An 18,625-nucleotide genomic window follows, 5' to 3' on the forward strand; every position below is an offset into this window, starting at 1 on the left:
ATCCAAAGGGCTACACTTGAGGACCTAGAGGGCCACGCGTGGCCTCAAGGCCACAGGTTCCCCACCACTGGTCTAAACCCTTATTACTGTCATTTATTTGCCTCCAGGTCATTCCATCCTCAAGGAGCTCAGTACTTGGTTCACCTCCCAGTCTTCTACACTCTGACTCCTACCCTTATCCTGGTATTCGTGATGATGACTGCCCAGAAACCCCTGCTTCCCGTTTCATCAGCCTCATCAGCTCCCGTGACATGGAAGTCTACCTCAACACCCCACAGAGGTGATCTTGCTTTAGAACTCCTGTCCACCCCCATGCCAAGAGGCTTCATCTACATGATTTTGAAATCATTTCTCTTCTCTGAGGAGAGTTTCCTTTTTTTTTTCTGTGTCTCCCTCTGCTTAAATCTGTCCTTTGGGCTCACAGTCACCTCCGATCCCTTTAACCTGCTGTCCCCAATCTGTCACCTATATTCTGGCCTTACTTTCCTCTCTTCATAGTCTTGATCTTCTAACAGATAGATAAACAAACAAATAAGTAAATGGGTGAATGAATAAACAAATAAAAATAAATAATGATGATAATTGGGTTGACAAAGCACTTTACAAATATTACCTCATCTGATCTTCACAACAGTCCTGGGAGGTAGATCCTCTTATTATCCCCATTTTACAAATGAGGAGACTGAGGCTGGAGGAGGATAAGTGACTCATCCAGGTTAAATAATAAAAATAGCTAATGTTTACTTAACACTTACTGTGTGCCAGGACCTGGGGTAGATACTGTACAGTTAGAATCTCTTGATTCTCACAACATCCTGGGTGGTAGGTGCTGTTATCATCCCCATCTAACAGGTGAGGAAATTGAGGGGGAACAGAGGTAGAATGACTTGCCCATGGTCACACAGGTGGCAAATGTCTGAGGATGAATTCGAACTTGGGTCTTTCTGACTCCAGACCCAGTGCTCTATCCACTGCACCACCCAGCTTTCATGACAAGTAAATATTTGAGGCAGGATTCAAAATCAGGTCTTCCTTACTCCAAGGCCAATACTTTATCCACTGTGATGCTTAGCTGTCCCTAAAGCTAAGCAGCTCAATAATGTACTATCCACTCCCTTGAATCCTTTGCCCTCTTCCCCAAATCCTACTGCTATTCATGCCCTGTTACTGCTCAACCCTGGATCACCTGCCTGTGGAGTGGAAGGATCCACTCCTTCTCTTGAGCTCTGGAGAAACTCAAATAACAGGACATTATCTGACTGAAACTGGGCCCTCAGTGCTATGAAGCCTTCTTTGAACTGTTAGAATTTTAGATTATTATTTATCTAATAGATTGAGTATTAGAATTTTAACTATTAGATAGAATTCTCTATCATGCTTCCTGTAGCAACTATTCTAAGCCTTTTGCTTCCACAAGCCCCTAATGCCATTCTCAACCACCCTTCTCAGTAAATGTCTTCACTTCCTAGTTTACTGAGAAAATCGAAGCCATTTTTTATACCATGCATATGGCTTAGCAGTGGATGTGTGAGAGGTATCTTAATTTACTTTGCCCCACAAATAATAACTTCTCCATTTACCTTACTCAATTCAATCCCAAAAACATTTATTAAGCACCTACTATATACCAGGCACTGTGCTAAGTGTTGGGGATACAATTAATAAAAAAGATAGTGCCTGCCCTCAAGGAACTTACAGTCTAAGGGGGGAAGTAATACACAGAAGGAGGCAGGAAAGGAAGGAGAATGGGACACCGGGGTGCATGGCCCAAGAGAATCTTTTTCTGCAGAGTTGAAATGAGGCAGAGCATCAGACAAAATATGGAATAAGCTGGGAATCCAGTTTCTGCCCTCTATAAAAGAAGGCATTGGGAGGAGTTTGGTACTCTACCCTTCAGCCCTCCAGAAGGGAGAAGAGACTGAGAGAGGTGGTATGAATCAAGGCTTGAGTCTATAGCATGGTGGTAAGTTTAGAAGTGATGAGCTTATCCCAGGAGGGGTAGCTTCTTCTTGGAGTTGAAACCAGGTAGGGCAGAAGATGCAAAGTGAGCACCCTACCTCTCAAATCTTTTCTATCTTCACCTATCCTTTCCTCCTTTGTTCCTGTCTCAGAAGATGAGAGGTCCTTCTTGCTAAGGCAAGAATTGAGAAAATAGCATCTTTTGGGTTCCATCCCTACTTGTATCCTTGATCTATCCCCTCTCATCTCCTAGAGTTCACTTATTGATCATTCCCTTATCTGCAAACTCTCTCCTGCCTATTAACAAATAAGCTCAGGGTCTTGACCCCTGTCTCTTCACCTTCATTTGACCCTACTGTCCCCTCAAACATTTATATTTTTCCTCTGTTCCACTACCTAACTCCTAGTGGAGTGGATTATACTTCACTGTCACCACTTCTTTACAGACCACTCATTTTAAAAATTTAAATTAAATATTTTTTTCCTTTAAAATACTTTAATACTTTTTCTTTTATACCAGTGTCATTTCCAATTTACTCTCTCTTCCATAAACCCTGCCCCCAACCCCATAACAAGAAAGTACAGTTCAGCAAAACAAATGAATACATTGGCCATGTCTGACAATGTTTTTCTTGTTCTGCACCTATAGTCAATGACCTCTTTGCGCAATGAGGGGACAGGGATGGGAAGGGGGTGGGAAGGCAGGTGGCAATCATGCCTAACTGCCAATTTTTCAGCATCTATTCCTCATATATTATTGTGGTCATTGTGCAAACTGTTCTCTTGGTTCTGTTTATTTTTCTCCGAAACACTTCCTATAAGTCTTCCGAAGTCTCTCAGTTCTTCATCTATGTCATTTTCTACCGGCATAATAATTTTCCATCACATTCATATGCCAATTTTTTCAATCATCCACTGATCAATGGACAAGTACTTTCCTTCCGTTTCTTTAGTACTATAAAAAGTTCTGCTATAAATATTTTGGAATATAAGGTGCTTTTTCCTCCATCTTCGACCTCCTTGGGTTATAAATCCCAGTAGTGGTATCACTGAGTAAAAGGGTATAATCGGTTCCTTCTCAACCCCATGCCATCTGCTTTCTAACTCACCTCTCGCCTGAAGTTGCCCTCCCAAAGCTGGCCCATTAAACTGTTAATAGTTAAATCTAATGATTGCAGCTGCTGTTCTCCTTCTAGATATTACTTCCTTCCTTGGAATTAGAATGGGGGAGATACTTTCATGGTTCTCCCCCCACCTTCCTGACCATTTCCAATTAGTCTTCCTTTGTTCAGTTGTTTCCAGACCTGCCCAAATCTGTGACCCCATTTGGGTTTTTTTGGCAGAGATACTAGAGTGGTTTACCATTTCCTTCTCCAGCTCAATTTACAGTTGAGGATCTGAGGCAAACAGGGTTAAATGACTTGTCCAGGGTCACACAGCTAGTAAGTGTCTGAGGCCAGGCTTGAACTCAAGAAGTTGAGTCTTCCTGACTCCAGGTCTGGCACTCTACCCACTGTGCCACCTAACTGCCCTTTTGTCTTCTTTACTAGGTTATTATCCGTCACTCGCCCTTTAAATGTCGCTGTTTCCCAAATTCCCTGTCCTAGGCCCTCTTTTTTTCTCTATATTCTATGTTCCTTTCCTTGGTGATCTCATCTGCTGTCATGGGTTCAGTCGTCATCTGTGTGGATGGTTGCCACATCTGTTTATCCAGGCCTCATCTCTCTTGAACTACAGTCCCCTGTCTCTGCTTCCTGGCTGAATGTCTGTCCCATCAGCAGCTCAAAATCAACAAGTTCAAAACGGAATTTATCATCTCCCTTCCCTATTTAAGCCCCGCCCCTCCTCTCAGCACCATGGAGAGCACCACCATCCTGCTGGCTATCCAGACTCACAACTCTGGGATCATCTCTGCCTCTTCCCTCCCTTTCATCCTGCAGTCCCAGGCACTTCCCCAGTCCAGCTGATTCTACTTCCTTGACATCCCTTTTATCTGTCTCCTTTTTTCCCCTCATACCACCATTATCCTACTACAGGCCCCCATCACTTCCCACTCCTTTCTCTAATCCTTTCTTCATCCTAAACTTCCGAAATAAACTTCTCAAGGCACAGATCTGGTCATGTCATTTCCCTCACTCAATAATCTTCAGTGGCTCCCTTCGACTTTGATACAAACTACTTCTGACATTCAAGACTCCCATGAGCTGGTTTCAATCCACATTTCTAACCTTATTTCACAATACTCCTCTTCATTCACACATTCCAGCCAAACCAGATGATAGGCTATTCCCCAAACTCAAAACACCGTCTCCTACAATTTGAATGTGTACAGGCTAGAATACATTGTGTCTTTACCTTTTCTTTCTAGAAGCCTTATTATCCTTTGAGTTCCAGCTCAAGTGCCATCTCCCCCATGAAGCCTTCCCTGATCTCCCCTAGTTGTTTGCTAGCGTTAGTGCAGCACACTTTCTCTGATGCCTCCTTTGCCCTCTTCCCCGCTTCTCTGTATCATCCTTAACTGTGTACACTTTGGAACCCCCTAGAGGGCGGGCAGGGAATACCTTGCCTTTTTCTTTGTATTCCTCGTGTTGTTGTTGTTGAGTCATTTCAGCCCAACTCTTTGTGACCGCGTTTGGGATTTCCTTGGCAAAGATACTGGAGTGGTTTGCCATTTCCTTCTCCAGCTCATTTTACAGATAAGGAAACTCAGGCAAACAGGGCTAAGTGACTTGCCCAGGGTCACATAGCTAGTGAGTGTCTGAGGCTGGATTTGAACTCAGGTCTTCCTGACTCCAGACCTAGCACTCTATCCACTGCTCCACCTAGTTGCCCATTCCTAGTGACTAGCATCATTTTTTGCACATAGTGTAAGCATCTATTAAATGTTTGCTGAATTGAACTTTCTAATGCACTTTGCATTTAATATTTTCTATTAAATTTATTTATGTTTTTATCATCCCTCAATAGAATACAAGTTCCATGAGCAGCAAAAAACATCTAAGTTTTCTATATCCTCCATCATCTAATCATTGTAGTGGGAAAATGGCTGGATTTGGATTCAGAGGACCTGGGTTCACTTACTAACTGTATGACCTTGGCAAGCTATTTAACTAGCCAGGGTCTCAAGTTCCTTATCTTCCAAATGAAGGAGATCAGACTAGATGCCATCAAACATCTCTTTCACTTCTAAATTCATGATACTTTTTTTTTTAAATCCATGATACTTTGATCCTGTAGTTCTCTGAAAAAAAAAAGCAGGTGCTTATTAATGTGTTGCATAAATGAATGATTAGAAAGAAAAGAAAAATGAAAATATCTCAAACCAATTTTATTAATAGAAATGTTTAGAAACAATTGCAACCCTTGGGAACCTCCCTCTGATATATGAAAATGAAACAAAAGAGAGATATTCTGACCAGCCTCCACCCCCAAATTCCCACAAACTGTAGCCCATCACAAAATATAGATAAGCTCCATTCTTCCCTTCTTCCATACTTCCTTCCCTCTCACTTGCTTGAAAACATAAAAGACCAAGATTTATTAGGCACACAAACTTGTTTCATGCCTATAGGAACCCATGGAATTGACCCCTACAGCTTCAAAGCAAGAGTAAAACTGGGGCCACTGAAGAGAATACATGATTTCAGTCTTTGTGGTTAGCTAAGTCAAAGTAAGTAATTGCCCCAAGAACAGAAAGACTATAGAGAGCAATGAAAGGAACACTGAGTATTTCCACAGATATCAGACACGGAGGAACCAAAGAGAAGGTACATTGCAATAGGTAATCAATACCTTCTCCTTTGCTCCTTCACTGGTCTCAGTATGTATGGCACAGGGCACCTCCTATCCTCCACCTTCTGGTGGATTTGATTCTTTAGAAAAGTACCAACCAGGTACAATGAGTTTGTACAAACAAAACGGGCCAGGCCTGCTGTCAGGAGTATCAGGAGTTGGAGGCCTTTTCAATGTTTCAAGATCCAAAAGTGGATAATGAGCTGATGAACTAATGATGGGGACATGTACTATCCACATCACTCCTGGATTTTGTGTTCTGTGTAATCTGTGGAAACATCACAGTAAGAGAAGACAGTGATGATACACCCTGGTGGAGAGAGCTATGGGATCCAGGAAAAAGAGAAGTGAATAGTGCACGTCCTTGGCAGTATCAGACCAGTTTGATGAGTATAAAATGCTTCCATCACTCTGGAGCACAAAAGGGATAGTATCTGGAGAGCAATGAATGGGTCCATGCACCAACTCTGGAGACACTTGGGAGGACTGAAGAACAATGGTGCCACTCTTACTTTCAGTATTCAATTCTACTCCAGTAGAACATCGTGCCCAGGAGAACACAGAACTAGAAAAAAATTAAGAAGTCATTACATTAGAAATACCTCTCATATTTAAGAGAGTGTAACATTCAGGCTTATGCAACCTTCAAATTTAAGACGCATCTTATCCTATCCTAAAAAAACACCACCAGGACATTGGTAGAGAAGAGGTATAACTTATAAACTCCTATTTAATGTTCCTACACATCCCCACTTTAGAATCTTCTGATACATTAGAAAGCCTTTCCCATTCTCATTTCTGAATCACTCCCATCGGGAAAACACCCTTCCTTTGCATACAAATATAGCCCCAAATTGATGGATTCTGCCTTCGTTGTGGATCAATTCCTAACTTGGGGCTCTCGCTATTGGTGTTTTACTTATTACCCTAAAGGACAGCCTCCCTTTCTTATTTTTTATTTATTATAATAATAATCGCACACGCATATTTGGTCTGGACCTGTGGTTTCACCGACATAGGGAACTTTAGGTGAGGAAATTGTTTCTATCAATGTAAATTAACGGCTGTTCTGCAATTTATAGCTAGATAGTTGCATTGGGTCCTTGAGAAGTTAAGTGACTGGTCCAGGGACACACAGTCAGTATGTGGCAGTGGCAGGACTTTGAACTCAAATCTTTCTGACTCTGAGCTCCTCCCTCCATCCACTATGTCATGCTTCTTCTCTGTAATAGTGGTAAAAAGCACCAGCAGGGATGATGATAATTGACATTTGCAAAATATAGCTTGTAAAGCTTGTGGACTTTCCCATTGAAGTTTTAGTTGTGACTTAACAGTTTCCAAAGTGTCCTGTTCATATAACTGGACTTTTCTAAGACCTCCAGGAAGTGACTGTGGCCAAGCATTAGGAAGACTCAAAGGAAGGTGAGAATGACTGGGGGCTGCTATACTGACTCTGCTTATGAGGTCAGCCAGGACCCGGGGGAACCAAAGGACACAAGGTTCAGCATAAGCCCCAGTCCTGAATTTTGTGTTCTTTACATATGAGGAAACTGTGGCTCAGAGAGGTAAGTGACCAGCCCATGGTCACACAAATATTGTGTGGCAGAAGTGAGATGTGGACCCAATTCTTGCTGATTACAAGCGCAGCTCTCTCACCACTATGTGCTCCTTAGTCTCCCAATGATGCATTCTGCACAGAACCACCCTCTATAAAGAGGTATTTGAAAAAGGGACCTTTGGGAAAAGTGAAGCTGTCAGAGGTCAAAGGAAGGATACCAGCCAAACTTTAGCTCCACGGACTGGTTTCTTAAGACTAGAAATTAGAATATAGAGACTTAATAGCAACTTTTATGCTTCTGTCACCCTCTCGTCATCACAACCCACACCAGGAAATACTTACAGTCCAGCAGAGAATGGCAAATCCAAACCATGCAACGCCCCAGGCATGTCGGTTCATTGGTCCAGAGATCAGTTCATAACAGCCCTGGGGAAGGAACCAGGAAGCAGTTAGTGCCGCATCATCCCCCTCCAGCAGGATGTGGAAGGAAAGGCATATTAAGGGATAGATTGCAGCATCATTGGAGACAACAAGGCTGTTCTTCCCTTGAGGCATTATAGTATAGCAGAAAGAGCATACTGGCTCTAGAGTAGAAATACAGGGGTTCAAATTCCACCTTGAATGCTTAACGCTTGTATGACCTTGGACAAGTCACTTAACCTACATGGGCTTTAGTTTCCTTATCCTGTAAAATGAGAGGATTCAACTAAATGGTCTCTGAGGTCTCTTCCAGCTCTTGATCTATTTTATCCATGTTCCATCAAACAACTCAGTTTATTTTATTTTTTAAATAATAGTTTATTTTTTCCTAATTGCATGTAAAAAGAGTTTTTAGCAATCATTTTTTTAAAATTTTGAGTTCTAAATTCTCTCCCTCCCTCCCCTGTTCCCTCTCTGAGACAATAAGCAATTTGATATCTGGGTGCAATCGTGCAAAACATAGTTTCATATTAGTCATGTTGTGAAAGCAAACACAGACCAAAAAAAATCCATGAAAAAAATTAAGTGAGAAATAGTGTGCTTCCATCTGCATTCAGATTCAATCAGTTCTCTCTCTGGAGGTGAATAGCATCGTGAGTCCTTTGGAATTGTCTTGGATCACTGTATTGCTGAGAATAGCCAAGTCATTCACAGCTGATCATCAGACAATGTTAATCACCATGTAAGACTGCCATTACTGTGTACGATGTTCTGGTTCTGCTCCCTTCGCTTTGCTTCAGTTCAGACAGCACAGTTTATTTAGCACAGCTTTGTTGAGGTGGGGAGGTGAAACAGAGGTGGAACAGTCTGAAAGTGGTGCATTTAAGTCCTCTATTTAGTAGTCAATCTATTTAACAAAAGGGTTATTTTGGCATTTACAGTATTTACATATGTACTAGGGGACTGGCCAAGGATGGCCCAGCTCTGGCAATACACACAATCAGCTCTTCCTGCTGCAAACCCACCTGAGGGAGGGGGTGAGGGGTGAGGGGCGGGGTTGTGAGACCACTTCTACGTGTGAGTGATGATGGTATAGTGGAGGTGCTTGGCCAGGAGTGGGCTGGAGCCACCTCAAAGCAGCTTAGAACTGATTATCAAATTTATACCTCAGAATTACCAAGCAACAAATCAGGTCTTTCTTTGTTGTTTTGTTTCATTGATTGTCCAGACTTAAGAAAGCGATGGATAAAAGCTAAATAATGCAGACTCAATTAAGAAGTGTGTCATGGGTAAATTTCTTTCAGAGAACTGGTTGTTAAACACTTACCAGCACACCCGAGGGCCCTGCCCACCATTTCAGCGCTTGCTAGGTATTCTGTAACCATTTCTTGTTCACGTGCTGAGAAGTGAAGCAAAACCTTTTTATTGGCTCATTAGCCCAAACTGAGCGCATCGAAAAGATCAAATTGAGCTTTCTTTTTCTTTGTGGTAATTGATGAGTATGGTGGGAGGGGGTTAGGAGTGAGGGAGGAATGTTTTAAAGGCCTGGTGAGGAGAGAGGCCTTTTGTGTCCCCAGGGCTTACCAAAGTGCCTGGAACAGTAAGCATAATAAATGTTTATTGACTGACCGATTAGCCTGCTCTGTGGCCTTGAATGCATGGTTCTGCTGGTTTCTCTCTCCTTCTTTCATTCTTCTTATTCTTAGGTGAATAAAGGTTGCAGATGGAATGAACTAGGCTATATCCACGTGAGCTGGAAGTACTACCAGAGGACTAGTGATGGAAGTCCACACTAGTGTTTGCCAGCAGCTGAGCCTGGTAAGGAAAAGGGCCCCTAGGGGCAACTTGTGGGATCCTGGAGATCAGCCTGGCAGCCATGTCCTACAGCAAGGGAGTGAGTGACTCATTTGGCCACTATGTCGGGTCCAGAAGGCAAAGTGGTGAGCCACATGATCAGTAGCAACCACTTAAATCTGAGCCTACTCTCCTTCATGGACTAAGGTGGCAGAGGAGAAAGTGTGCTCCAGTTTGTTTTTTGTTTTGGTTTGTTTGTTTTTTTTTTTTTTGAGGGGGGGAGGAGACGTGTTCGTGCTTCTGTTCACAGTTTCTTTGTAAAAGTTAATTGGTGTTAATTGCTTATTAATGATCTTGAGGAGATACTAACTAGCCCTGGCACATAATATTGGAGGAGTAATCACTGGCAATTGATATGAGGGTGGGTGGGCAGAGAACAGGCTGGAATTGGGGCTCAAACTGATAGCATTTCAAGAATCTGCCATTTGATGCAGAACCCACAAGAGAAAGATGTAACCAGCCATGCTCTGGGGACCTGACTTGCCAATACAAATGAGAATAAGGATCCCCAGAATTTACATGGGCTCCATGTACAGTAACTTTAGGTGAATACTCTTACAAGGTAAATTATTGTTACTAAAATTGGTCATCTGCCTCAAAAAGCAAAAACAGAAAAACAACCCACCTACAACATGTTAGTGAGCCTACGGAGGATCTCAGATTCTGGTAAAGGGCATTTATTAGTTCAGAACAAATTTAGTCCCAGCTGTGGGAGGAGTGCCACACTTCTAATCACCATTAACCAAGAGAACCATGTGAGGATTATCATAACTCAGTGTCATCAATCAATTCCACAAAAGAACACAGCGGGGGAGAAAACGACATCATAGGATGGAATTAGTTCCTTAAGAACAATGTTATAAATAGGTGATTTGACATTCCATGGAGTGGGTTTTTTAAATCATCATAAAATGTGGTTATAATTCACCATAGGACAACAACAACCAGTTGTTTAAGCTTTAAGCTTCATGTCTGAGCCCTACAGTAACTATGAAAGGCATTATGACATATATTAGCTTCCCATTTTACAGATGAAGAAATCGAGGCTCAGAGAGGTTAAGTTACTTGCCCATGGACACACAGTCGGTTAGTGTCAAGTAGGGATGAGATTCAAACCCAGATCTTCCTAATCAAACTGCTCAAGGATGACATGCAAATTCACGAAGCATTCCATATTTCTTATTTGAGGCAGCTAGGTGGTACAGAGTACTTGGCATGGAGTCAGGAAGACTTGAGTTCAAATGTGGCCTTAGACACTTACTAGCTCTGTGACCCTGGGTAAATCACTTAACATCTGTTTGCCTCAGTTTCCTCAACTGTAAAACGGGAATAGCACCTATCTTACAGGGTGGTTGTAAGGCTCAAATGAGGTGATATTTGTAAAGTGCTTAACATTCTTCCTGGCACATAGGAGGCACTGTGTAAATGCTTATTCCCTTCCCCTTTCCCTGATTCCAAGTCTAGCACTAAAGCCACTATTCCAGGCTACTTAGCAGTATACCCTTTTACCTTTCCTGTGTTCTTATGCCTTCCTTCTCCCTGCCCGCTGTGATCCAGCTTCATTGGCCAATTTGCAGTTCCTCAAATATGACCCTCCATCTCCTATCTCTATGCCTTGCCTTAGCTGTCCCCCTGCCAGGAATACTCTGCTAGCTTACTTCTGCCTCTGAATTTCTCTGGCTTCCTTCAAGACTCACCTCAAAGCACACCTCCTTCAGCTGCTGATGCCCTCCCCTTTCAGACTTCCTTCTCCCTACTCTATGTACCTTCTGTTTTGTCTCCCTCATTACAATGTGAGCTCCTTGAGAAACCCAAGCTATGTCCTGGCCTTTCTTTGTATTCCCAGCTCTTGGCACAGTGCATCTAGTAAATACTTAAGAAATGTTATTGACTTACTGACCTGCTATATCAAATTACTGATATTATTGCACAACAAAGTTGGCCAGAGTGACCTTCTGTGGGGTGGATGATCTCTAAATGGCCAAATTAAAAGGCCTTTTCTCCATCCTCATTTTCCTTGACCTCTCTGCCACCGCCGACACTGAATCATCTTGTACTTCTTGATAAGCTCTTCCCTGTACATTCTCCTCCTACCCGTCTGATGGCTCCTTCTCACTCTCCTTTGCTGGATCTTTATCCTGGCTGCTCCTACTAATCATAGATCTCCCCTAAGTCTCTGTCCTCAGTCCTCTTCTAGCTTTCCTTTGTGCTATTTTCCTTAGTGATCTAATAAATTACCATCTCCATGCAGTTGATTTTTAGATCTTTTTATCCAGCCCTATCCTTTCTCCCAACCTCCAGGATTGCATCTACAGCTTCCTATTGGACATCTTGAACTGGATGTCCCAGAGATCTCAAACTCAGTATGTCTAAAATTGAACCTTTCCCCTCCAACCCTCCCCTTTCCCTAACTTCCTTATTACTGTCAAGGGCATCACGAAACCTCGAGTCTCCCAGCTTGCTACATAGGTCTCACCCTTGATTCCTCATTTTTTCTTTCCCTCTCCCTCCCCCCAACCAATCTGATGCCAACCCCTGTCAATTTTACTTTTGCAACATTTCCCATATACATCCCTTTTTCTTCTCTGATGTTGCTACCATCCTGGTGCAGACCCTCATCACCTCACGCCTAGACTACTGGAATAGCTTCCTAATCAATCTCCCTGCCTCAAGTCTCTTCTTACTTCAGCCTATCTTTTACTTATCTATCAAAATGATCTTCCTAAAGTTTAGGTATGACCATGAACCCCATTCAATAAACTCCAGTTTATTGAGTTATTTTTATTATTACTTCCAAGATCAAACATAAAATCTTCTGTTTGGCTTTTAAAGCCCTTCAAAACTTGTCCCCATCCTACCTTTCTTGTCTTCTTACACCTTATTCTCCTCCACGTATACTGACATCCAGTGACACTGGCCTCCTCACTATTCCTTGCACAAGATGTTCTGTCTCCTGACAACAGGCCTTTTTAAATCGCCCTTCACGCCCAGAATGCTCTCCGTCCTTGTCTCTTCCTCTTGGCTTCCCTGGCCTCTTTCAAGTCTTAGATAAAACCCACCTTGTGCATTTACCACAGTTCCTGAACAGAGTAGGTACTTGATAAAAATACTTGTCAACCTAACTTATTGACTAAATGAGATAGTACATATCGAGAACTTTGTAAGCCTTAACGTGTCCTATAAGAGTCATATGCATATGTGTGTGTAAATACTTATATTCCTGCTCATGCTTATGTTATGTGAAGTTTAACGTAACAGAATATCCTAATGCAAAACCAAGAAGTCATAAGTAATAGCAAATTGAAATGGCTCAAGAATATCTGGCTAGAGAGCTTTGCTATAGGTAAATTTTGAAAGTGCCCATGTAACATAAAAATATAGGAACTGCTACACTGCACCATTGAAAGGCCTCAGTCTTCCTCCTCCAAAAAAAAAAAAAGGCCTCAGTCTAGTATTGTGCAGGCCCAAGAAGTATGCTGTCAGAAGGCAATATGCCTGTCCCCACCAAGATCAATCTTAAACATGAAATTCTTGGTTTCTTTTTTTTTTTTTTGGAGAGGGGAAGGCAGAGCAATTGGGGTTAAGTGACTTGCCCAAGGTCACACAGCTAGTAAGCGTGTCAAGTGTCTGATGCCAAATTTGAACTCAGGTCCTCCTGACTCCAGGGCTGGTGCTCTACTCCGCTACCCAGCTGCCCCTAAACATGAGATTCTTGAAAAAATTTCAGCTACTTATTCTTTGTTGCCATTTTTGCTTCTGTCCTTTGATATTTATCCTAATCCTTTCTGAATCCATTCACTTTTCCTACCAGTGCCAACTCTGTCAGTGTTAAGTTACTGTTGTTATTTGTGCTTTGTTTTTGAAGAGGACCAATGACATCATGGGGTGATGTCTTGACTTGCTTGTGAATTGGATTTCAGTGAGGCAGAGCTGCACAGAGTCAGCAGCCTTACTCTGTCTTCCTGAGTCATCGAAGTCCAGTTGCAGGACAGAAGTCAAGACAACTGGCAACGCCCTGGAATGCAGATGATGTTGGCAGCTTTGTTGTCTGACCAAGCTCTAAGTGCTCCATGGCACCTGCTTCAGCCTCCTTTGTGGCCTTTGGAACAAATTGTTCTCATCTGCCCACTCCCCCAGGGGAAATCTTCACATGGCATGTTTGAGGCCTGTTGGTTACTGTCACCCTGGTTTGGCCTGTCTGCCAAGATAGTTTACCAGGGTGTGGCTGCTACAGCTTCTTGGAGCTACAGATGAGTGGTGGGTGATAGTTGGACACCAAAGATGGATGCGCAGCCCTGAAAAGGACTCATCAGCCCTCACACTGGAGGTGCTGTTTCTCCTGAACACCCCTTCGTCTCTCCATAAGTTATTACTTACTGTTTGAAGTAGCCATTTTATTTGTCCTAAACTTACCTTATTCAAGTTTCAAAGGGTGCCTGCCCATTATCCCTGCATTTGGGGATTTAGGGAATAAGTTTATGTTTCCATTAACCAGGACTTTCCTGACTTTATAGATCATCAGACATTACCAGCACTTAGCACAGTGTTTGGCACATAGTAGGCCCTGACCTACTCTACGATGGCTAAAAACTCTAAATACTTTTTGGCCTGTTGTCATGCAATAGTCTTCCTACTCCTACCTCATCACCCGCTGTCACTTTAGTTTCACTTCTCTGGAGTGCCTCTGTTTTGTTCATGCCATCTGGAAGATACAGTGACCAAATCTGTAATCAATGTGGGCACTCCCTCCAGTGATGCAAATTGTAATATATTCATACTCGCCCATCCAATGAGACTGTCCTCTGTGTACTCCCACAGATTTGCCACAGGGACCCCACCTGACTTGCAGGGAGCCTTCTTCACATTCACTTTATGTTATATGAACACCAATGGAGCTCAAGAGCCATCCGTTGATTATCCCTTGCTTTTGCTACAAGATCAGACCATCTATGTTTGGGTTATTAAATTTCTCAGATGATATTCTTTGCACCGTAACTTCTGTGTAATTACTTGTTTGTAATGCATTGCTCATGCCCATCAAGGCATTTATGTATTGACTTTTGGAGGACCTCAAACTTTATTTTATACAAGGACAGGATATGCTTTCTATTTTGTTTCTCATACTTTTCTTCACGATGAGCAGCATCTGTTGCCTTCAATAGTATAGAGCGTGGACATTCTCTGTGAATCATCTAGGATGATTCCCAAGGCCCTTACCTTGGTTACAAGTAAGAGCAGAGCCCGTCATTTTCTAAATGTCTTTTGGGTTATTCCTCCCTAAATGAGTTTGCACACTAGTAACTTTGTGAGCTACCATATCATCAGTTTTCCTGAGAAATGTTCATTCACAAGCAATCTCATCCCCTCCCAAAATCACCATGACATTTTGAAAAGCATATCAGATTATATTCAAAATGTCTTATATTGATAGGCAGCAAAAATAGAACTGGCTTCCAAATCCAGAAGATATGGATTAAATTCCCTCCTCTGATATATGAGGCCCTACCTAACTCATTTATCCTCTCAATGCCCTAGGCAATTCTCGAAGACCATATGTCTTCAAGAATTGAGTCGTTGCTGCCCTGCATGGGTGGAGGGAATTTCTTTATCAGGCATTCCCTGAAACAATGAAATTACAGGTTCAGTTCCCATCTCTCTCCACTCCCCATATGTTCTGTTGCACTCAGTTAATATTAGTTCAGTTGTATCTAGCAGTATTTACAACTGAAGGATATAGAAATATATCTTAGATTAAACCCTCTGGTGCGCTCCTCCGAACTCTCATGACGTTTTGCTCATGGCTCTCTTATACAGTCATCATATTTGCTTTTGCTTTGATGTTATTTTTACACATGTCCCAATTCTGACTGTTTTCACTGGATGTCTTCCACACCTGGAACTCTCTCCTTTTTTACCTTTGCCTCCTGGCTTCCTGCAAGTCCCAGCTGCACTGTTACCTTCTTCAAGAAGCCTTTCCTGGTCTCACTTAATCTTACTGCTTCCCGTCTGGGATCATCCCTGATTGACCCTGTATATATTCTTTTTGTACACAGCTGTTTGGTTGGTGTCTTCCCCATTAGACTGTACACTCCCTGAGAACAGGGACTGTTTCCTTTCCTTTCTTCATATGCTCGATGCTTACTTAGCACAGTGCCTAATGAAGTAGGTCATTGAATGGGTGTTGCCTGGGATGAACTGAGATCTGGGAAAGATCTTAATTTAAAAGGCCAAGGTCACCCACTGCATTCTGGGCCATTCCCAGTCCTTTTGACTTTTGTCTTGTCCCTGCACTTTCATGACTCTGGAGGAGAAAGTGAGGCTGGTGACTTTTTGTATCTTTGCCTAACTTAAATCCAGTTCACTTGCAAGTCAAAACATCACCTTCATGATGTCATTGGTCTTTTTTGAGAACCAAGGACCAACAGCAACAACAACACAGTAGGTGCTTAAAAATGCTGGTGGTGTTTGTTGTTAGTCCTTTGTTCTAGAAGAGGACCGTGACATCAGGGAGGTGATGCCATAACATGCAAGTAAATTGAATTTAAGCGAGGGAGAGCTGTGCAAAGTCATCTGCCTCACTCTTCCCTCCAGAGCCATCTAGGTCCAGTGGCAAGACATAGATCAGGATGACTGGAGATGACCCTGCTTAAAAAAATGCTAGTTGACTGTTAGAAGAGGGAAATGGTCTAAAAGTTTGAGGGCTGAGCACCATCTGGTGGGCAACAAGGACACTGCAACCTTCAGTTCAGTTCAGTTCAGTTCAGTTGTTCTGGGGAGACAGGAAGACTATGAAGGTGCACTGGCTTGATTCTGATGAAACCACTTGGCTAGTGGTGGCTTGAGCATAAGGCCAGCCTATTAGGAAAAATGATATTTGCACTGGCCTGCTGGTAAACTAGCTAAGCGATCATCTGTTTTCTGTGGAAAGCAGGACATAAGCTAGGCATGGGCTATCACTCATATCACTGTCACAAACATTTGCCTTTCAAATTCTTAAAGTTAACAATGACTCCCTCCTAAAGCTTCTCTTCATAAAGACAGATATCCACAATCATCAGGAAGCATGATCTGGAGCCCCTTCATCATCCTGATCACCCTCCTTTGTACACTGTTCTCCTTAGAGTGTGGACCATTCTACCCAGTCTCTAGAGAAAAGGGGACTTCTTACCTTGCTGTGATAATAGCCAGACACGCCAAGTTTACAAGCATCGAGATTGAGTGGCGTATAGAGACTGTCCATGACGCAGCACTGATGAGGCCAGGGGTAGTCGGCATCATTATTCTCATCCCGGAAGGCCGACTTGTACTTTTGCCAATCTGATGGACCATTGACACCACAGCACTTTTCCTGTCCAAGGAAAATAAAGCCAACATTTCCTTTCATGATCCCTGCTAAAGTAATCATTGGGACAAATGAGGTATTGAAGGGGAAGCAGAGATTAAACATTATAACATAGCTTAAACCCACTCAAAGTCCTACCCTTAAAGCTTATTAGATAGAGTCTCCATGTGGGAAAGAGAGAGAAGACGACATGATTTACTTTTGGTTTAATGATGCTGAAAAAGATATTCTCTCATCCTGGAAGAATGAGCCCACATCCTTCCTTCCTTCCCCTCTCCCTCCCTTCCTTCCTTCCTTCTTTTCTGCCTGCCTTCCCAAGAAGAATTTAAGCTCCTTGAGAGCAGGAACCATTTTTGTACAAAAACTTTTTACTTTTGTATCCCCAGTCTCTTGTACATAGTAGGTACATAATAAATTGCACTGACTCACATTGAGTTGTATCATTCGTTCAAATTGTACTCTATATGCTCCAATACTTTTTTTTAAAGTGCTGCTAGTAATAAAGGATTCAACCAATATTTATTAAATGCCTACTATGTGTAAGTCACTGCGCTAAGTGCTAGGGATACAAATGAAACAGAAATGACTACTATATATGTGTGTGTGTGTGTGTGTGTATGTATAAGAGAACAAGACAAAAAGGCTTCAGAATTCTGACTAATGAGATGACCAATAGACTTCAGAGGGCTGACAATGAAGCATGTCTCTTTCCTTTTGGTAGAGAGGTGGTAGGCTATAGATGCAAAATAAGGTATACATGGTCAGATATGGCCATTGTGTATGTTTTTACTTAGCTATGGAAAGTTCTATGGGGTGGAGGTAGGGTGAAAGGACTCATTGGGAAGCGATATTTAAGAAAGGCATCAATAAAATATTTTGAGGAAGTTAGGCGATTCAGGTATCTGTTAGCTGTGTGACCATAGGCAAGTCACTCTGTGCCTCAGTTTCCTCACCTGTAAAAAGAGGATAACAATACATCTCAGGGTTGTTGTGAGGATAAAATGAGATATTTGTAAAGTGCTTCACAAACCTTAAAGCATTCTAGGTATTGTTCATTTAAAAAAATGCTATATCAACACAATGCTCCCTAGGAGCTATTTTTTCTAATAATAAAGAGAGGCTGACACTAAGATATGTGTGCTTTTTATATCATGAAAGGCAGCACGGTGTAGCAAGTAGAATATGGGACCTGTAGCCATAAAGACCTGGGTTACAATCCTTCATGTAAGACTATGCCCCTGAGCAAATCACTTAAGTTCTCTGAGCCTTAATTAAATTCTCAAAGCTCTGATAAGAGTTCTGGACTCAGGAAGTCAGGAAGACCTGAGTTCAAATCTTGCCTCAGGTATTTGCTACTGTGTGACCATAAGCAAGTCACTCTGTATCTCAGTTTCCTCACCTGTAAAAAGGGGATAACAATAGTGTTTACCTCATGGTGTTGTCGTGAGGCTCAGATAAGGTGAGATACATAAAATGCCTCCTATACCTTAAAGGGAGGTACAAATGTCAGCTATTATTACTACTGAGATGAGAATTACAGTATATGATCAGAGAACAGAGCTTTTCCTCTGTTGCAATGTATTGCTACTGAGCCATCTAACCATAAATCTGACCCCAACACGCCTAGAATCCTGGGGAAATCAAAAAGCTCTTTGATTTTGCATATTCTATGATTAACATCATTAGCCAATCAGATGGCA

The 18,625-nt window shown here is 42.2% G+C and overlaps 1 protein-coding gene across 1 annotated transcript in view; it reads right to left on the reverse strand.

Annotated features, from left to right (window-relative positions):
* Positions 1 to 5,266: 5,266 nt before the first annotated feature.
* Positions 5,267 to 18,625, reverse strand: part of UPK1B (uroplakin 1B) — a 41,329-nt gene continuing 27,970 nt past the window's right edge. Inside the window, exons 6-8 of the mRNA XM_036745688.1 lie at positions 16,752 to 16,931; positions 7,652 to 7,735; positions 5,267 to 6,316 (exon numbers count right to left, since the gene is read on the reverse strand). Coding sequence (XP_036601583.1) covers positions 6,266 to 6,316; positions 7,652 to 7,735; positions 16,752 to 16,931 — 315 coding nt within the window. The 3' untranslated portion in view covers positions 5,267 to 6,265. The remainder of the gene's footprint in view (positions 6,317 to 7,651; positions 7,736 to 16,751; positions 16,932 to 18,625) is intronic.

Source organism: Trichosurus vulpecula, chromosome 2, assembly GCF_011100635.1.
Source record: "Trichosurus vulpecula isolate mTriVul1 chromosome 2, mTriVul1.pri, whole genome shotgun sequence".
In the NCBI taxonomy this organism is placed as follows: Eukaryota; Metazoa; Chordata; class Mammalia; order Diprotodontia; family Phalangeridae; genus Trichosurus; species Trichosurus vulpecula.